Source organism: Gasterosteus aculeatus, chromosome Y, assembly GCF_964276395.1.
Source record: "Gasterosteus aculeatus chromosome Y, fGasAcu3.hap1.1, whole genome shotgun sequence".
Lineage (NCBI taxonomy): Eukaryota > Metazoa > Chordata > Actinopteri > Perciformes > Gasterosteidae > Gasterosteus > Gasterosteus aculeatus.
This window is the reverse complement of record NC_135709.1, coordinates 9,070,280-9,091,914: the sequence shown is the minus strand read 5'-3', so window position 1 is coordinate 9,091,914 and position 21,635 is coordinate 9,070,280. Positions and strand designations below refer to the sequence as shown.

At 43.7% G+C, this 21,635-nt stretch overlaps 1 protein-coding gene across 3 annotated transcripts; it reads right to left on the bottom strand.

The window, feature by feature from the left end:
- Nucleotides 1–1,435: 1,435 nt before the first annotated feature.
- On the bottom strand, nt 1,436–21,491 carry LOC120812498 (voltage-gated potassium channel regulatory subunit KCNG4-like). 3 transcript variants are annotated; one of them, XM_040168575.2, is made up of 5 exons: nt 20,477–21,491; nt 17,840–18,233; nt 17,530–17,667; nt 16,745–17,386; nt 1,436–3,157 (listed from the first exon to the last, which is right to left on the bottom strand). In XM_040168575.2, the coding sequence occupies exons 3-5, from the start codon at nt 17,635–17,637 to the stop codon at nt 2,273–2,275; spliced, it is 1,635 nt and encodes a 544-aa protein (XP_040024509.1). In that variant the 5' UTR covers nt 17,638–17,667; nt 17,840–18,233; nt 20,477–21,491; the 3' UTR covers nt 1,436–2,272. The 3 variants fall into 3 exon arrangements, with proteins under 3 accessions (XP_040024509.1, XP_040024510.1, XP_040024507.1); XM_040168576.2 differs by having other exon boundaries at nt 17,840–17,914; XM_040168573.2 differs by lacking the exon at nt 17,840–18,233.
- Nucleotides 21,492–21,635: the final 144 nt, after the last annotated feature.

Here is a 21,635-nt window from a genome sequence, read left to right as displayed (position 1 = left end):
ATTGTCTTTTGCGTGTGTTAAATTGAGGAAAGAGTTTGTGATGGCATTTAGACTTTTTGAATTGGGTACTACGCCTGGTAAAAAAAAAACATGGCAATGATTTTCCATTTTGTGAGCAGAAGCCCGATCATGGCAGTCTGTAGTTTCACACATGATGAGGTGATTGTAAAATGTAACTGTCGAAGGGGATATAAATGTCAGCTACACTTTTTCTATAAAGATGGTACGAGCTTGAGACATCTAAATTGAGACTTTTACTTTTGTAAATTCCAACTGAAAACCAGAGTCAATGGAATGTATTGGTGCAGGTGCTTATATGACAATTTGAGGCGTAATGATACTGGCGGGGATATTTGTGAGTGTTCACCAAAAAGGTGATCTGCTTCCTCCTGCTGTGCCTCCTGTATTTTGGAGGGAAAAAAATATCCCTGAGGGAGGTTATTTGTCATATAATTGTAATTCTTTGTGCCACTTCAGTGAGTTGAAAGAAAATGGTGTTTTGGTCTGGAGTTCACATTGTTTTACGTCAGCATGAGCGATGACTTCCGTAACTGGCCCTTTCCTTGTGTGGAGTTTCATCAATAAACCTGATTCAACAATCCGAGCAGCTAAAAACCCATTTGTTACCAGATGTGTATCTTTATTGCTCTCATTAGGATGCACGCCCATAACCCTTTTTAGAGTTTTAATCGGTTCAGTGAAACAATATGTACTGTTGATGGTGATATTGATGCCTCTCAAGCCGTGAAGGGTACAGATGGATAATAGCCTCAGTCTCTGTGATCCATCATAACTCATCATGCAAAGTTATCACCAATTGCAAATTCCACTTCACCCATAAATCTCACTCAAGCTATGAAATGAGATGCCATTCGGCAGAGAAATACCACATAATGTCAAACCTGGCTGCACTGGAGTCCCTGGGATCCTGGGGAGAGAAAAAGAAACTCAAATTCAGAAGCAACTGGACGGAGTTAAGTTTCAGGCGGCAACCCATTTGTTTACGGGCCTTTAATCCCAATTTTAATCTAGATTAAATCCACATCTGGCATGTCCCCTGCATGCCTCCACGTCCTTCTTGGACCCCAGGCTGCTGACCACTCTTCTCAGAAAAGGGAGCATGACACCACCCCTTTTGGAGTCCACCCCAGGATAGAAAGGATGAGAGGATTGTTGTTTTTTAACGTGACGTCTGAGCTTTTATTTGTAGATTTGTGGTGCCAGAGTGTAACTGTGCACACGGAAACAAGGAGGTGATGTAAGATGGAGTTGTCATCTGTTATCTTGCCTTTGGCTCGGACAGCTGTTTCGGTCTCTTCTCTCACAAATATTCAGCGGCCGGACTCTGATTGAGCATCCTGATGTGCCAAAGAATTAAGACTCATACCCAGAACAATCCCAAAAACTGCAGCCCAGAAAATGGATTTCTCTCAGATTACTTGGAGAGCTTTTATTTGGAGCGTTGCAAAGTACACGTCATGGTTGTTACTGCTTATCCTCTCTTGCTCGCACACCCTCTCTCCAACACAAACACGCCATCTCTCCCTCCGTCCTCTCACCTCATCGTCGACTCGATTAAAAACAAGCAAAAAAACAACCTGCAACACAAACACGCCATCTCTCCCTCCGTCCTCTCACCTTATCGTCGACTCAATTAAAAACAAGCAAAAAAACAACCTGCACCATAGTATTTTCACACCGCTTACCTCGAGTTTGCGAGAGAGAGTCTTTGAGTTCGGGTATTCAAACATATATCAGAAAGATATAGACGGTTTATATATATATATGGCCCTCAGTTTCTTTGTATTTATCCTCAGAACAAGGCTTCAAGCTTTGAAGAGGAGCACTTCTTTAAATTTATGAAAGAAAATGATTAAGTATGAGACACATTTTCAACTCATTCTGTAGGCAATATATTAAAAAGTAAAATAAAACTTAAAGTTGCAGTTGGGCTTATAAGTATTTTCACAGTGGAAGGAAAAGCAACTTTGGATTGAATATTGCATGTTTATGGAAGCAGCTAATTACTAATAATGCTGCAGAGGCTTTCTGTCCAAGTTAAAGGGTTTAAAGTCTTTCCGTTTCTGTGCAGTCTACAGTGTGCACACTTATTCTATGCAGGGCAAAAGAGATGCTGTCTGTTCAATCTCCCTTAAATCCGTGCCCTCACAACCTTATTGGAGGTGAAGCAATTGTTGTTTGCAGTACTTGTTGTATGCAACACAGAGTGGACTCGTGTCTTCTTGTTCGGGTTTAGGTCAGTCGGTACTGTTCAGAAAGCTGCCGGCGGCAAGTTGTGGTTGTTATTTCCTGCAGCGTCGCCACCTTTCCCTAACAGAGAAAGAGACTCCAGTGAGTGCACACTATCCTTGTCTAGACGTAATCCCAGCCCGGGTGGAGCCGAGTTCTCCCCCCCTTCTACGCCTCCCGCCTCTTGCAGCTCCCCAGAGGCAGCGGCGGCAGCAGCCGCAGCCGCCGCGCACTCCTCCTTGAACAACCTGTCATGCTCCATCTTGAGCTCTTGGTAGGACCGGGAGAACATGTGGAAGATGGAGGTAGCAGGGAAGGCCATGATGAGGATCCCGCTGAGGATACTGCTCAGCGCTACAACCTGTCCCGGAATGGACCTGGGCACCATGTCGCCGTAGCCCACGGTTGTCATGGAGATGATCGCCCACCAGTAGGAGGCTGGGATGCTGCTGAAGTCGTGGGTGCCCGTGAGCTCGCTCTCGGCCAGGTGGACCAGCGGGGAGAAGAGCGTGACGGCCACGCAGAGGAAGAGCAAGAGGAGGCCGAACTCCCGGGTGCTGCGCCTTACCGTCAGCCCGAGAGTCTGCAGGCCGAGAGAGTGGCGAGCCAGCCGCATGACGTAAAGAATCCTCAGCGCCCGCAGAATCCTCAACACGAGGCCCAGCTTGTCCAAGTAGCCCTTACCTCCTCCTGGCTTCTCGTGCTCCAGGGACGGGTCGTCCTCCGACACCACCAGGGACACGTAGTAGGGAAGGATGGCCATGGCGTCGATGATGTTGAGCGGCCCGCGGAGGAACGCCAGCTTGCTGGGGGCCTGAACAAACCGCAGGAGGAACTCCAGGGAGAACCAGGCCACACACACGGTCTCTATGATGAACATGTTGTAGCACTTAGATGAACACTCGCCCTGAGGTAGAGGGGGAAGGCGAGAGGTTGGGGGAGCAAGAGAGTTACAGAGAGATCGAGAATGAGAGGAGCAGGAGTTTGACAGGGAGCAAGACGGATGGTGGGGTGCGGATGGAGAGGAGACAAAAATCCTGAGGTCAGATAATCATCCTTGGTAATCATTCGTAAATCATGAGTTCCAGTCACTCAGGAAGCTAAAGCCACTGCGGCAGCATTAATAGTTAATGATCAATTATTTTATTAAGGCAGGTTACAAAGATTAATGTGAATGTGATACTCAAGCAGTCAGGTCTGCATGCCCTCTAACTACAGTATCAAGGAAACACAATGAGATATTAAAAAATGCTGTTTGAAGACAGAGATTTGGGAGCATAGAAGCCGTTAACAGCGATCTGTCACTTTCAATTTTATTGTTAATTAGCCCCCTCATCTTAGTCCCTCTGCAGAAAGTATCTTCAATCACTGGATATATTATCGAGTTTTGAAGTCGTGAAGATATAACTTCCCCTTTTTCAGCAACAACTACTGAATAATACATAATACTTCACAATGCATTTCCATGAACAATGACCTTAAAATTAGTATTTTAAATCTAGAAAAAAACTTTTTTTTAAAAACCTCCCAGACACGTGAACGGGAGAACTAGAGGAATGGATTAAAAAAGTGGATGTTAAAAATGAAATTCCAGTTGTGTACTTTTTTGGGGTTAGACCACTTTACCTTACTGTAACAGGGACTCTTTCTACTGAACATGCTGTTCCCTAATAAAAGACACAATTCTTTTTTTGGTACCTTGTTTTTTGGACAAAAGAGAAAACAGATTTATATACTGTATGTTAACTTGTTGTTGTTGTTCTGATAACTTTTCAATAAAACCATTAATTACTTATTGAATTGTGCGCATGACGTTGTTAATCGATGTTAATCACAGAAAAATTATGCGATTAATCGATTACATTTTTGCAACTTTGCCCAGCACTAATATTAATAAAACTGATGTCATATCTATCCTTTCTCAGCCCATAAGTCGTCTTTTCTCACTGTTCTTCGTCACTGTGTCCCTAATTTGCTTTCCCTCCCTTTTACCCATCTGCTCTCTTTCTTTCTGCCCCCATTTCTTTTCTCTGCCTTCCTCTGTCTCCACCTTCTCATCACTCATTTGGTCTTGTGGTCCATGACCCTCTCTGGACGGCCATGCTCTCATCATTCATTCTCTGTTCGCCTCGCACACTAGCCACTTTCTGCTGTAATTCCTTCAATCTTTCAGAGTTCCTCTACATGTGAAACACAGCTCCCTCCACTTTTCCTCTAAACATCGTGCAGCCTTCACACGCGCTCTCACTTATCACTGGCGTCCTCACTGAGTAATTTTATGCATAGGGAGTTTTACAATATATGCAGTGCTATTTACCTCCATTCACTCTAAATGCATCTTTTTTAATGCTTTACTGCCAAAGCGTTATAGGTCATTACAGGAAGGGGTTGGTCGTCTGTTGCAGAATCATATTCTTTCTACATCCGGACGGCAATAGATAAATAATACTGTACTGTTCATTGAGCAATGATGAAACGACTGGACGAGGCACCAGTGAGTCTTCCTGCCTGCCTGTGATTACCAACAATAGCCAGGTTTGTTGTTCACGTTCATAGTGCTAACTTTGGGAGCGTGGCTTTGGAGCGAAGCCTGGACGTCCTGACAACTTCATCGCTAAATTTAACTTTAGCGATGCCAGCTATCTTTTGTAGTAAAATAACTAGCAACGTTGAGCATTGAACATTTTATATAACGTACTTGCTGTTTTTTCAAAATGTCCAACCATATTTTTACACAGCCTCTTTCCCCTTGTGTCCCCTTCAAATTTGATCAGTTACTCCAAGCTGCAATCAAGAAGGATTATCACGCTATATATAGCTAATATGGCAGAATGCTGGCAAACAGTTGCTCATATACACAGCTTTTGAACTTCAGAATCTGATTTGAAGGACTGCAGACTCAACGAGTTGAATGTCAGCAATAAAAGACTGGTTTTATTGACCTCAGTGAAACAGAGAGTACAAGAAACCCTCCCAACAAGCGATCAAAACTTCATTCACCTAGTTATCGCCTACGGCACAACGTTACAATGGGATGGAGTCATCCAACGCTGCAGCATCTACTGCACCACACCCCAACGCATCTGGGGCAGCAGCAATCTTTGGTCAGTATGAATGTGTAATCAATTATTTAACTGCACAACCTCAACTAATTCAACCACATTGGGAACCAGAAGGTCCGGTCACATCGCCACGCTGTACTGTTCACATGACAACTGCAGCTCAGATCTAGATCAGGAAATCCAAAGTATGGCAAAGGTGGCGGGAGAATCCCGTCCTCATTCCCAGGACAGATGCATCGCAGAAGTGTAAAGATTTAAAAGAAAGGAGACTGTGGTGTTCGAGACCAGTGTTTGTGACCCAAAGTGTTGTTGTCTGTCCTAATAACACATTCTTTGTTTACGTCCTTATTTTAAAGCCCACTCAAGGTGATGTCCAAGTGTTTTAATTGCTTAGTAGCTGAAAATCAAATAAAAGCAGACTTATGTCAGTGCTTTAACTTAGTTTTGACATCATCTAAATTTCACAAAATGTTCAGAATTGTATGGCATGTTTGGTGCTGCTTCATAAGCCACAAATTGCTTCACGATTTCATCATGCTCAAGTATACCCAAAATTTGACTTGTTTTCACTTAATTAAGTTGCATTTTAGAGGATTCAACAGAGACAAAGCCACGTTAGCATTCCTTAGGAGTCAAGTGAGTGAACACCAGACATATGAACGTAAAATGAAAGTTCACTCTCCTTCTTACTCATTTTTGTTGTTGTTTTGGCATCAAATGACTCCGGATACAAATATCTGGCTGTATAGCATCTACATGTTTACTTTATCTGTAGTACCAAGAGGGTTTATCAAGGCTTTTAAACTAAGCTTAAAACAAAAAGGCAATTAACTTCTGGACAGATTTAAGCACCGTGGACAAAGCAATCATGGGTTTATTTCCGGTCTCGTGTGGGAGGCACTGTGGCACTAAAAGGAGAAATTAAGTGAGTTTGTGAGTTAAGGAAAGCAATTTGTTGTTGAGACTTGTGGGAGGCAACGTCTCTGTTTCATGTTGTCAGGGAGGTCAATTGTCTTTGAGGTTGATTGTGTTAGCGTGTCTGAATGTGGACGCATGCACGCATGGACAGATGCATTAAAACTCCTATAGCAGAAAGGCCTGAAGGCAAACTTGTTCAATCTGACCCTTTGCCAAGTTACTTGAATGTACACTAAATCACAGCTGCGACCACGGTTTGATGAATATCCAGCTGTGACTTTGACTTTCTCCATTTTCAAGCTGATATCAGCATATATATGTAATTTATATAACTGTTTCTGCTGCTGAATCAGTTGGAAATCCTGTATAAGTAATTTATCTGATTTTACAAAAAAATGTATATTGTTCAATCACGGAAATTATTTAGTGACAGTGTGGGCCCCATGGAGGCTGTGACACCTTAAAAGTACCTTAAGGGGACACTGTCTTTAGGTAATTAGGATGCTTCTTTATGCAGCTGTCACACTGGAAACAGAGACATGTGGATGTGTGCTTATCTAACCACTTTTCAAGTGGTCGTACTGTTTCAAATATGGTTATTGTCCTTGGGACTGGACACTCATTCTAACTTTAATTTAAATCCCTGCCTTTTTCACAGCATGTCTCCAACTCTCTTCTCTCGCAATCAGGTAGAAAAAGCCCCCCTCCTCGGGTTTGGGCACAAAAGAAAAGACTCTGCCAATCAATCATCTCCATCTTGCACCAGACCGTGAACAGATTTTGCAACGCTGAACATAATTTCTCGATGCTGCTGTACTGACCTTGCACTGACTTTTAAAGAAAAGGAGGACGGACAGAAAGACACAGAGAAAGAAAGGGTGTGTGGTTAGAAGGTCCACCGCTGGCCTTCTCTAAAATACTGCACATCGAGTCACGTGTTCACAAGTCATGGGCTATTAAAGGGGTTGTATCATGTGACACCTCCATCCATCATCAGGCTGGTCTCCAGTAACCTGAAAGCTAACGGCACGTATAGGTTGGACGTCACTTCCTTAAAGTAACCATCCCCAATAGTGGGGGCAACCCCATTAATAAATATGTTATAAATAGGCACTATTCATAAACGTTTATTTAATGAAAATGTTATACTCTTTTATACTCTTCTACAGCTTTTACAAAAGTTGTAGTCCAGCGAATGTCTGTAGGAAACAACTTGGCTTTGGCAATTAGTGCATTTTTAGAACTTGCCTGACCTAACAATTTAAATAAGGGCTTTTCATTTGGTAGCTCAAGAAAATATTTGCTGAGCCGATAGTCTAGGATTAGAGTGAGAGGCCAGTTTGGCTGAAACTATTGTTTTCAGCCAAATTCTAATCAATACAGCGATCAGATTGTGACAGACACTAATAATCTAAACACTTCGTCTTTTTCTCATTTATACAAATTTGATGGATACCTCATGAATCACTCTGGGCCTTTGCATTCTAAATGTAAGTCATGTGAATATTCATTAATACTTACTTACTAATTAATTTAGGGGATATTTAGGAGATATTTATGTTATTCATAACATGACTACATGGTTATTAATACAGTTTCGAAATGGCAATAGCCATAATTAATTCATGTGGTTATGTAAATTGAGTTTTTTCCTAGAAATGGGCTTGAAAGCCTGAAAGGTGACGCCACTGTGTAAGCAGCTTGCTATCAATTGTTTGGTTGTTACTGAACACGGTAACTTGAGTCTGTGGGTAGTTTTGAAGTCGTCTTCTGCTTCAACAAACAAGATGGCAACAGCTTAAAAGTCAAACTAAAGGCTCCAAACAGTGTTCTACAAACCCTGGATGACGTCACGGTGAATACGTCTGTACTTCTTAAATACACAAAAGCACCCATTTATTTGCAAGAACCTTTGACGTGCATCATTAATTAAGAGCAACAAACATCCCGCCACGCAGCGTACACAGACTCTAGTGACTCGATGCTCTGAACGTAGTGTGGAACAGATCAATCTATGTATGAGGCTGCTGTACAGGCTGCACGGTCCAAATGGCCAAAGAATGGTTAGAAGGACGGGGTGATGGAATAGAGGGAGAGAGAGCAGACCGGCGTTGGAGGAGGAATAGTGGGCTAAGTGGCCTGGAAGGATTCAGAAGAAAGGGATTACAAGATCAGTTGATGAGAGGAAGATGAGCTGACGGTCTGAAGCAGAGGGTTTCCTTCACACACCATAAGTCTCACTTCTCTTTCAGGATGCTGCACACACACACAAACACACACACGCTTTCCAGCTTGAGAGGGTCTCTCTCCCAGGATTGTTCAATCCCATGTCAGATGACAATAAAGGGTGTACATTGTTCAGAACTCAAAAATAAAATATTGCATAAATTACACACACATACTGTACAATTCAAATGAAGCCTACGGTATGTCATGTACATTGTTAATCTACTATTCTCAAGCAGTGTGCGTCAAATTCAAGATAGAGGAATTTGCTCCCAATAGAGACTTGGTAGACACACACACACACACACACACACACACACACACACACACACACAGCAAAAGAACCATAAACTTGTATTATCACAATATTGTGCAAACAAGGAACCATCTATTTTGGTTGTTTTGAACCTATTACAACAGGGAACAATGTTTTGGATTAATAAGCATATCAGAGCATTTGAAATACATACACACACACCCATCGGCTGCTGGGTCTGCAGGATGCACGTAGCAATGCAGAGGCACGTTGCAAAGGGTGTGTTTGCCACCAGGGTGGGGCTGCAGTGAGGAGGGCGTCTGTGCAAGTGTGAACACCTAATGTTTGCGAAATAACCTTAATAGAATACAGGATGATGGTGGAATTTCATGTTGTTGTTTTTTGGTCTTTTGCATAAGCCAAAGCGGTTTCTCTGTGCCTGCTTGTCATTCTTCACCTGTCCAATAGGTGTTCTCAGTGTGCTCTCATGTCCTTCTCACTTGGGATTCATTGCTAATCGGCCCTGAGTCGTTGCTGCTCCTTATCATCTATTAGTCTTCCATTGCTTGTTAGGTTGTCTGGTTATTTTTTGCAACGGTGCTTGCTGTGCTTGAGAATATTGAGCTGCATCAGCATTTATAAAATAAAGATTTCACTGGGATTGGTGGGAGATCTAAACTATACCACAAACTTTGGATAACCCGAGAAATGTGGCCATTCTCCAGAGGTCTTGAAAGAACCGGAGAGTTTAAAAAAAGGGGCCATGTACACTTCTATATCGAATAAACTTCTTTACAAAAGATAAATATTTTTGGAAAAAGTCAAAAGACTCATCCAAAGAGGCCCAGAACCCAGAACCATCCTTTGCAGGACGTTCATACTAACTATGCGTCTTTGGTCTGGTGAGAATTATTAGGGCCTCTGAAACAGGCACACAAGCAGAAGACCAGAGCCTTCAGTCCTTATGAGGGAACACCTTTTGTAGACCTTGTTAATAGCTTATCTTACACTTGTTTTTTTGGCATTACTGCAAAATTATGAGGGGTTGCTTGACATTTATGACACTGCTACAACTGCTCAACAAATTTCTTCTTTTTTAAGATCATAAAACGGTTAAGATCAACATATGAGGAAGAATACAGTAACTCTAATAAAAGGACAAATCGTGAATATCTGGATTAGAATGGAATGTTAATTTGTCATACAAATGAAAAAAACTTCTGTCAACTGTGAAATATCTATGCCGAAATCTTTCAACAATCTCCAGTGCTTAAACATCCAGACATAAGAGCGCCTTCTCCATTGAGCTGCAGTCCTCTGTGCTGAGTTACGCTGCACCATCCCGTCCTGACACGGTCGGGATAGACACCTCCTACTTAGCTGTTCTCTCCCATAATCCCGCTCAGAGATCACACAGAAAGAATACAGTTTATAAACAGATGCAGGCTGCAATAGGAATGGAATCTGCTGCACACGATACGACCCAACAGCCAGCGTTACAACAACAGTACGTAGGAAAGGCACAAGCCTACTAATTATTAGTGCACGTGCATTCCCACAGGAAAGTGCTTTAAAGAAGTTTACTTATTAGCATAGTTCAATCACACAAATATTCAGACCCTCAGGTGGTTTGAAGGTGCTTGACATTATATTGCTGCTGTACAGCTGAAACGTGAGCGGAATTTGAAAGGTTTTTTTTGTTCTTGAATTTATTAATTTATTTCACATTATCTCAGTTCTGATGAAAAAGTAATCTGTTGTCTTTGCGGCTCAGCAGGTGTAAAAAGCGGACCGTGTATAAAAAAGACAAAAAGAGTACACACACACACACACACACACACACACACACACACACACACACACACACACACACACACACACACAGTATGAGTCACTTTAAGCCCTACTGTTCTTTGAAACCGCCTATTGTTTGTTTCACATCTCAGGTATGGAATTGAATTCCCTTAGATATGCTTATGTGCCATGAAGAAAATAGATTTATGCAATTGTGTTATGCCAAAGCCGAGTTCATAATGCCGTATAATTGCACATCAGACTGTGTTGCTTTGAGCGGCAGCGTAAATTCATTCATGCTTTCATGTCCGGCCAGTCACAAATGTTTGATAACGAATCACAACTCCCCCTCCGGGACAATACATTTGGAAACTGGCTTTGTTGATTCACATAATGCAATTCTGCACAGTTCAGAAGCAGGAGGGGTACAGACTTTATCATAGCCAACACTTTGATCTTTTCAAAATGATTCTCATTGGAGCTGGACATTGGTACGAAAGATAAAATCACAAACTGGCTGTTTCTGGCTTTTGGAGATATGACAAGCAGACAATCATAGCGAAATATCTCCTTTTTTTAATCCAAATAGTGTAGGTCACATACAGATAATGAAACTTTCTTGGTTACCCTCCTCACTATACAACTACAGACTGTGACAACAGCGGGCAGATCACAAATTGTTTTCCTCACGAGTCAGACACCAACAACAGTGACGGTTACCATTCTTAGGAGAGGTCTGGAGACCATATTACGATGGACTAACCTTTACTGTTGAAGGGTGTAACATTCACATTCCGCCACTGCATCTACGTTTAACACGACGAGCATGAAAGGTCGCCTGACAGACTCAGTGCGATCACATGCACACACTAATGCAAAAACGGACTTCATCTTAATATCATTAGCATTACATTTTGCAATGTAAAAAGGGTGCATGCTACTCGACTTATTGCCTCCTCTGGAGCCTCTGCAAGAAAGTGTGTGCTGTGGGATTATGGAAGTAAGTAACCACAACAACGATTATTTTTGCAGCTTGTTGAGATCGCAGAATTAAACCCTCATGATGAAGAGCGACCCTTTGGCGAGCAATGTATTCATTTGTTCAGCTTTGGCAAACAAATCTTTTTTTTTTACTGATGATCTCCATTGCCAACAGCGCTTGGTTGTATTTTTCTATGACAGTTTGCTCTTGACAAGGGAAACATGTTTTCCTCGTGCCTCCTTAACCCTCCTGTTGTCCTCATTTCCTGTATACACCCCGTGTCCTCCGGGTCAAAATGACCCGTCTTCACTAAACCCCCAATATAAGCAGCCTAATTGAATTTTAAACACCAAATTTCATCTTGCTTGAAGAAACAACTTGTCATTCACCACAAAATGTGTGACTACCTCAGTTTTCCCTCTTTACTTTATTTGTATAGCTTAAGAAAAGAAAAATCTTTATTCATCCCAATGACTCAATGACTTTTTTTTCTCATGAACAATTTAGGACAATGTACACTACAAAAATATGAAAAATAACATAACCAATTCAACTAATTAGCACATGTAGGGAAGTATGCAAGTGCACAGCCTTTGCAGATATATTTTTTACACCTGCAGCACACAGTATGTGTTTTACAGTCCTTCTTTTGAGGGCAGAACGGACATCTCTTCCTCTTACTTGCCCTAGCTGGGGAAGTGGCTGTAGTAGCTGGATCCTCAGGTTGATCAGGAGCTCCTGCACTCTGAATAGCTTTCACAACTTCTGCTGAGGCTTCTGTGCGGGGGACATGCTTCCTTCTTTCAATGAGTGGAGTGGAGTTACAAGTGCCTTTCCTAACTGCTCCAGGAACACCCTTCGCTTGTTCTGCGTACGAGACATCCAGGTCGGGTTGATCTCTCTCCAAATCACAAAGGCAACATCAATGATGTTGTGGAAGATGACCAGGGGCCAGCGGGCAGTCATCCTTCTGCAGCTGTATGTTCCAATCACCTTATCCAGGTTGTCCACACCTCCTTTATTGCGGTTGTAGTCCAGGATGATGACTGGCTTCCTGTCCTCACGATCGCTAATGTCACCGTCTGTGTGCAGTGTGCTCAGAAGAACTACATTCATGTTTTTCTTTGGGAGGTAAGAAACTAGAGCGGTGGTGGGAGTGAAGGCAAACTTTGATGAGAAGACCTCTCTCTCATTTGACGCAAGCAGTGCAGGTGGGAGCTCAGGCTTGTTCTTTCGAACTGCACCAACCATGGTAATCCTCCTCTTCAGGAGCTGCTGTCCAAGTTCATACGAGGTGAAGAAACTGTCACATGTCACATTGTGACCCCTCAGTCCCTCTTATCACATCAAGCACAACTCGCATCCACTGGTTCTTCTCTGGGCATCCACTTGTCGGCTTCCCGGTATAGACTTGCATTTTCCAAGCATAGCTTGATTTGGCATCGCAAGCCACTCATGACTTGATCCCATATTTTGCTGGCTTGCTGGGCATATACTACCGGAGAGGACAACAACCTTTGGACAGCAGTCTGTGAGAAGACCACCTGATTTGTCTTGGTTACTTCTGCTACTGATTGATCTGAGACACAACTGAAACATTGTAACATTCTGTGGTGTGTAAATAACTCTGTGACCTTGATTTCAACTCTATTTGCCTCATGGGTCATTTTGACCCGAAGACCACCATTGTACCTTTTTTTGTACAGCTTAAATGGAAATATGAATAAAAGCAACATTTCACTTTTTCTACTCTTGGGGCCAATCTAGGAAAAGTCATAAAATTTCAAGTTAAAAAAATATCGTTTAGGGGATTTTTTTTTGGTTTATAACACAGTGGCGGGTCATTTTGACCCGAGGACAACAGGAGGGTTAACGCTACAGCACGTGTTGAGGAATTTTATAGTAATTCGACAATGGATGGGGTTTTTTGGATGCATTTTTAAAATAGTATAAAGTATTACTTTGTTCTAAAGAAAGCCAAGGATACATGTACACGTCCTGGGAATAAGAGTGCTCTTTCTTATGCGTGCCCCGTCTTCCTCATGGGCCCCTGGTGATACAGCTGCTCAGGGAGGAGAGAGGAGTGTAGGAAGGAGACAAAAGGAGGCTCAGTGGCTGGTGGAGTGTTTACCTCCCACTGTGTTTTCTCGTTATCTCGCACTCCTTCGCAATGACTCACGCTTACCAGAAGAAGAAATCCCACACAACTTTCCGTCGTATCGATACTCACTTGCTCTGACTGTGTCAATGGTTCAATAAGACTATTGACAAGTTTCTGCTTGAGAAGAAGATATTAAGTCAATCAGAAAACGTTTCAAACCCACAGTCTGAAGCGGAAATCGTGCAGTCTGCTACTTGGCTGGATCTCACTCCATCAATCTCTCTGTCCCTCCCTTGCCAGATTCCTGTGATTGATGCCCTGTGACGTGATTATTGGACAGCAAATCCCTTCCAATTCACGGCATTAAGGACATAAAGCTGCCACTTCAGTGACTCCCCCGGGCCGGAATACAACTGAATTAGGAGAAGGAGAGCAATTCTGATGTGGCTGTCTGAAAATACTCTGTCAGAATAATGAATGCATGTATCTGATTGTCACTTGCTGAGAGTGAAAAGGCCTTTGATGTTGTGTTTGGAAAATTGCATAGAAATGAATGAAGAGAGAAAGATTGTTGCTTTGCGGAAAGATTAGCAAGAAGGAAAGGCGCTCTCTCTCTCTGTGTGTGGTGGTGGAGTTTTGACATTTGAACAGGCATGAAATGTAAACTCGGGAAGGTCATCAGTGTGTTCTAAGAAAAGCGCTCTTTCCAGAGAGATTTAAAAGCTGCATACACCCTGTTCCTTCCAATCTAAACACGGTTGCTCTCCTACCACAGATTAGGATGGTCGGTGCTCAGTTAGGAATGTAGTCAAATAGTGGAAATATGTCTCATGAACTACGGACGATGAGTTTTTTTATTTTACCCAGAATAAAAGCAGTGAACGGCAAGTAAATATTGGAAGACATTGTCCACTTCCTCACTCTGAAGTGGTCTAAAACGTGCACAGATGTCCATAATAACAGAAAACAGAATATTCAAATATTTCACAGGTCGTTGAACTTTTTCTTGCCTGGTCTCAAAAGACGCTTCTGTTTTGACTACCTGAATATGTATCAATATTTAATTCATTCATCTATTTGCATTTCTGAAAGTCAGGAGAATGTTGCAACTATACACTGCAGGATGGAATAACAGTGGCTATACAATCATATGGAGCGATTTTACATAAAGAGCAGGGCACTTACTCAGTGGAGAGCTACACACACACACAGCAGGAGATTGAGATTTTGACGGATTAGTTATTATCAGGGGTCTTGAAACAGATTTGTAAAATAAATGCCCTTCCTCAAGCATTTACTCCATAGTGATATATTGTTTGATAGAAGGGATCAACTGAGCACTGGAAGTAGGGGCAAATGAAGCACTGTTTATCTGTTGATTTTCACCCGGCTAGAATCTCACACTAATCCGGTCTCCCTCTCTCAAACATATATCCCGTTTCTGTTATCTTCCTTCACCTTCCACTCATTCTGTCACTCCTTTCACAGTCGTCACCCAACAACGAGCGAAACAGAAGAGCAGGATGGATGGCGGCTGCACAGAGGAATGTTGGCCCGCTGCAGCGCCTGGCAGACCGGAGAAGGAGACAAACACCAGAGCCCTGTGAATTAAAGATGACGGCTGCACTGAGCGGGCCGGACGGACGGAGGGCAACGTGTGGAGAGAAAAGCAGATGGATCTGCCGCCTTTTGTGTGGATTACGCATCCTAAAATGTCCTTACATCCCACAATGTCCTCAGAACCATACAAAGAAAAAGCAAGACTGAGACTTTCCGCAGCCACAAACATAGGTTTGCTGAAGATGTGACGGGGAAACTTTATACCGTGTGTCAGCTTCCTCTTTGTGGGTAAAATTACAATCTTAAAGCCTCCCAAAGATCTCCGTTTTCTCTGCCCGTCCGCGTACTTCTAGAGTGCCGTGTCAAAGTTGTCCTTGCAACCCATCATTTCATAACAAGGCATGTTGACGTTGGACAGCATACAAACAACAGATCAATCATGAGAAATCAATACAGTACAACTACAGCAAAGGTTGGGCATGCAAGCAGTTGGTGCGGGTGCTCCGGGGCCTCTGAGGACACCTCCACCGCTGCTACTCTGTTTACCTCAGGCATTTACAAGCAGTGAAGTCCAATATCTTGTCAATAACACCTGTATTGTGTCTCTGCTTCTGCTGACCAATGCAGGTTTTACAGCCCACTGTGAATCAGACGGACGGGATTCTATCCAATCCCGTCCGTCTGTCTGTGTCCGTATGACAGTAAGCGACTGCGGGACTCGTCCTGGCCCAGCTTTCTCAGCTCACCGGCGCTCTCCTCTTCCACTTCCCCTAAATTCTACAGTATCACACCTTCATGCACACGATGCTCTGGCTGCCTGTGACTGCTCGTTTGAGAATTGATACAGGGGCGCTGCAGATGGCGATTTCTCCACAGCTGTGGAGCATATGTGCAGTGTTGTCTGGCAGCGGTCTTTGCAAAGGATGCATTTACATATACTATTTATTATTTAAAGATGCATTGCAAGTAAGGTGGGCAACCTTAAACATAGAATATGTGCCTGAAGGTAAAAACCTAAATGTAATTAGAAATGCATAAATGAATTGAGGATAAGCTGCAGTAAGACTTTAATGTAGTTTCAACGGCACAAAAGACTCAAGACTAAATGTGTGCGAAATTCAGAGAAAGCCGTATCAGTTTCAGTGGATGAGTTCACTGTTTTTGTATGTGCATGTGTGTGTTTGTTGTATTTTTACGTGTACAAATGCGTGCGACTGTGAGTGTATCTACCGATACACACACTTCTGCGTGTGCACTTCGTTTGTGTGAGATAAAGTAGGCTCATTTCATTATTCCCTAGTATTTACTGACAGACACTGGACAGGCCTCAGTGAGTAGCTCCGGCTTCAGTATCCCACGCTGTTATGGGTAGACGCAGATCACAGGACACACACACACACACAAACACACAAACAGCATCCTTTGAGTTTAAGAAGGTGTGACAGGGAGTTGTTATATTTGAGTTTTGAAGCCTGACTTTTTGCTGCATCACTCTGAAACGCGCACAAGATGTGTTCCAACAATTTAACTTTAGGTATTATAATGGATTTATTTAGTTCGGGGCTCACGACATTCCAACATCCTGATTCACTCACCCGGTCCTCTTCTTCTCTGAGGTCTGGCATGGTGCTGATGCACAAGCTGATGACAGTCACCGCAACCATGATCACAGACAGGCAGGCAAAGATCTTCCCTGGTAAGCCAGACTGCGGATTCTCCACCATATCTCTCAGCCAGTTCATCACCTTTCTGTACCTCGTCTCCTCCACCGGCACGCGCTGCATGGCGTTCCTCTGCCTGCACTCCTCCTCGCGCCTCTCCAGCTCGTTCACCTCCTCGATGCGAGTGTACATCTTCCGCTTGCAGCAGCGCTCCATGTACGTTATCTCCACCCCCCAGTAGGTCAGCTCGTCGTGCAGGGAGAGGACGCACATCTCCCTCAGCAGGCGCAGTTTCCCCGCGGCCAGGAAGTTGAGTATGACCCTGAAGGCCGAGGGCGAGCGGTCGAAGAAGAACTCCTTTTGCGCTTCGTCATAGTCGTCACAGACCCGGGCGATGTCCTCGGCCGATCGGCAGCCACACAGGCGGCCGAGTCTTGTCAGGGGGAACTGCTCCAGAGTGCTCCAGGGGAAGGTGTAGCGGTTTCCCCCGACATTTATCACCGCCAGTAGCGCGTGGTCAATGGACACCAGGTCCTCCGGTCGACGGATGAGCTGAGCCCTCTGGTAGTACACGCCCTGGAGAGAGAATGATTAAAAAAAGCATCAATGGATGTGCAGCCACATTTGAAATATTGGCAAACAACTCGATCACCTACTTGGTGTGACTAATCAATTCCTTCATCTCCCTCATTAGAGACATATTCACATCTCATTCATACCTTGATGGTCGCCGTCTCGGGTATTTCCGTGAAGATGTGGTCCAGGCTGCTGTCGTCGCTGACGGACAGGTTGCTGAAGTCATGGTTGGCGTTGCTGATGATGGGCATGGCAGCATCTGGAAAGCTCGCTGCTCCGCACTGGGCAGCGCAGATCAAGTAACAAAAGGCAGAAGGAACATGTAGTGCGTCAATTTATTTTTCTTCTCTGTCTCAGCCTCCAAAAACTTATGTTAAATCTTGTAAACTAGAACAACTTTCTGGCCGCAGCCCGGGTCTACTGCACACAACCGAAACATAAAAATGGCCGTACCTTCCAGTCTTTTGGGCCCCAGCGTCCCTCATAACAAGGAGTTATTTCTCAGTGTTTGACAAGCTATGGTCTTGGCTGCCAACAAACAACAGGGAAAACCCAGGGAGAAGAGAAACGAGGAGTATCAGAATTCCTATTGACATTTCTTTATGTGGACGAGTCTTGGCGGCTCCGTCAGAGGTTCATGATAGACTCAGTTTGTGCATCAGGATTCAGCATCAGATGAGAGGGAGAAAGGAAAACCCCAGAGAGAGTTGTTTGAATTGATCAGCGTCTTATAGCTAGAGAGGATGAACTGGATGAGTCATGAGGTGTCCTGGGACTGAGGGGGGTCCTCTGGATCACCCAGGCAGGATTAGGGAGGGCCTAGAGCCGAGGTGGCATCTTGCAGGCACTGAGAGAGAAATAGATTCTGTCAGAAAGCAGCTAGTATTGAGTGCGATGAATGCAGGTTACACATAACAGTGAAAGACCAGTCGGGAGATGTGCGAGAAGACAGAAAAAAGGAGAGAGAGAGGAGACAGAGAGCAGGCCTCTGCGAGACTGCATCCTTCGTCTTCCTTTCAGTGCATGACAGACGGGCGCATCAGCTCTGCAACTATAAACGGCCCGTCAGTGTGGTCAGCGCGAGACTTGATCAAAGCAAATTAACTTACACTCACATCAACATCCAATAAGGATCCAGCCCGGCTGGTTTATGCTGTAGTAAGTGCGCAGAAAAACCAATGAGCAAGTAGGAAAAGAACACTAGATGGGCAGAGGTCTTGTCAACAGACACTGAAGCGCAGAAATGTTTTTCTTGGCAATATAATTGCCATGGAACGTACGGGCACAGTAAAGCACTGCATTTGCCCAGAATGGCTTGTTGTGTATCAAACCCTGAAAGAGTTGTGGTTGATTTCCAAACTGGGTATTGTTATCACATTATTTGTAACTGTGACTAACTTACAATTGTGTCTTTTGTCCTTGAGCTACCTAATCGCACGCATGAAAACCAGCTGTCACAGGGGAAAATCTCGTCAACAGCCCTTTTAAAGAGCTTTTTTGAAGGTCATTGCAGGAAAAGCCCGAGCTGCATTCCATTTTGCCATTGTCAATGCAAATAAATCACACTTGAGCCGTTGCTACTTTGACAGTAGAACATGTGTGCATGAAAAAAGGTCCATCCCAACATCACTGAATAACTCTTCATCTTTGAAGGTGTGTTTTGAGCAGCGTGTTTGCATTTATTTTTTACACAAATGGAAAATTACATTCACTCCGAGATCCAAGGCCTAAACGGAGGATAGTTTTATGATCGAGTCCTGTGATGGCAAAACGATGAAAGGACAATGGCAAGCTTGAAACAGCTGGAATTATCCCAAGAGACTCAATGTTCTGCCCTGTACTTTTCTCCTGCCATCTTTTGTTGTGAATGTAAAAGCTATGATATATTTTTCTACACATGCCACCGCATTTTAATAAGCCACAATCCTGAGGGCAATTCTAATCCATTTTTTAAAACACATAACACGGGCACACATACAGCACTCATCTGTCACTGTGACTGTACCTGACTCACAGCCCCGAGGAGCACGTTGCCGCTGCCTTTGTCAGAAACACAGTAGCATTACATATATTGCTCACTGTCAGCATAGGTATCATTTTCTACTGAGATAATTCGGCTCTGAGATAATTCGGCTCAGTGTCTATCTAGAGTGCCTACAAGCTTATTGAATGCAGGACTGGACTGTAGAGACATTTTAAAGCAAAGAGGCAGAACCATCATGCAGCACTAATTCAGATACAGGAAGACAGGATCCTGTATTGGTGCAACCAATAAATCACTTCTGTTCACGATTCATTTCCACATCACAGGGGAAAGGGGGCACGATGAATAACTTATTAATCGATATGTATTCCCTGCGAATGCGGCAGTTTTTTCTTGGTGGAAAGTTCATTAAAAGAGGTATTTTCGGGTGGCACACTGGTGTTATCGGCTCTGCCTCGACACGAAGTGGACAGCACAGACAGGAAGGATGTGGAAAGCAAACTTCTTTTTCTTTTAATTTTATTTAGGCTGCGGATGATGAATTTTTGCAAGATGAGTAGAGCGTACTGTAAATTTAATAACGGCACTTTTGAGCAAAAATAAAGGTTATGCTGTATGCAAATTGAAGTAGGTGCAAGTCAAGTCAAATCTTGTTTCAGGCATTAAGCTTATATTATTTAACAGGTTAACAGGATCCTATGTGTCTCATATGGATTGGGTTGCCTCGATGCAACTAACACCATATCGAGTCCCGGGACTATTTATGTCTAATATCAAGACATTTTTACTTAGATTAGATTCTAATAATCATGTTTTGCTGATTTCGTGGAGAGAAAAAAAGCAATACAACAACAACCCTTACATTACAAATAATTTAACATTAGGAAAAACTTTGATTCATTAATAGAGTTAAACCTAAATCGAATACACCGGTTCTGGAGCCAATTGGACTTTCTTACCGTGTGTTGCCGTGCTGACAAGATAAAAAAAAGGACAGCAGCATCCCTCGTTCTAAGTATTGTGACAGCACTGGAACTTCTCCGCAGATCTCGAGCTACACGCAAAACCTCCGCGAGCATCGGTGGAACTTGTGAAGTGCATCTTACCATCGCGAGCCCGGCACTCATCTCCGGCGGTCCGGATCGGCACGAACTCCCCCGTGGCGCCCCGCGGTCCCTCCGATCAATCAACCCGCAATCAGGGTGTCAACGCGCCACATGCGCCGAAACAGCGATGCCTCTGCGGCGTCCGCATCCTCAGCGCCGGGGGGATAGTCTGAACGTTGATGCGACGGGTGAAGCCTTGTGTGCCCTGAGTGTCCCGTTACAGCTCTGTTAGAGCTGCTGCAGAGGAGGAGTGGGGTGGGGAGAAAGGAGTGCGGTGGACGCGGGGGCCGGGGAGGGGGGAGTGTGAGCCGCGGTGCGTAACAGGAGAGGAACCTCAAACCAAGTTCAGGTTTGCGTAAAAGGTGGCGGAGGGAGGAATGAGGCTGTTCTATGTGTTTCTGAATACTTAACATTTCTCCCTTCCTCTTTAGAGATAATATGAAATTCAAGGGCATTTGAGCCTTCCCAGTGAGCACAAGACGTAATTTGAACGTTGAAATATGGTTGAAATCGGGTTGAAATGAGGTCTGAACGTCTAAGACCTCAGTTCAACGTCTTTTCAACCGGCTAAAAATGGGATGAAACATCAACGTGCCAGAAAACGTCAATTTGTTGATAAATGTGTCATGTTGTAACGTAAGGTTGAAAGAGAGACGATATTAACGTTAAGATTTTCATAATAATTAATGAACTGGTCGGCGAAATTTGGTCTACGCGAAGACGTAATTTCAACGTATTTACTATTTCACTTAAAACGTCATAAATATGAAACTACGGACTGCGTGCTGTTAATAAGATGCGTTTAAGACATAATAATGCGGGCAGGTTCAAACATTACTTGTAAACACGTAACTCCGCTCACATCTGTAACGCGCATGCGCGAGTTACCCGGTTAAAGTTCCAGGTGTTCTTCATTCAAACACTCCCGTACTTACAGAGCATTGGAGCCGGTAGTCGTGGTTCTATCAGCCCGTTCATGTCGCTCTGCTGCCGTAACTTCGCTTCGTGCTGCGTCCGGTCGGAGCTCTGCAGGCGTCTAAGAACTCACGCATGCGCGTTACAGATGTGAGCGGAGCGTGTTTACAAGTAATGTTTGAACCTGCCCGCATTATTATGTCTTAAACGCATCTTATTAACAGCACGCAGTCCGTAGTTTCAT

What these genes read in the sequence shown, in the direction of transcription:
- LOC120812498 (XM_040168573.2), bottom strand. Translation starts at nt 20,497, where the DNA reads ATGAGTGCCGGGCTCGCGATG. An exon ending in TGAGTGCCGGGCTCGCGATG is followed by an intron (nt 17,668 to 20,476) that starts GTAAGATGCACT and finishes TGCGCTGCCCAG; the next exon opens with TGCGGAGCAGCGAGCTTTCC. An exon ending in TCAGAGAAGAAGAGGACCGG is followed by an intron (nt 3,158 to 16,744) that starts GTGAGTGAATCA and finishes CCTCTACCTCAG; the next exon opens with GGCGAGTGTTCATCTAAGTG.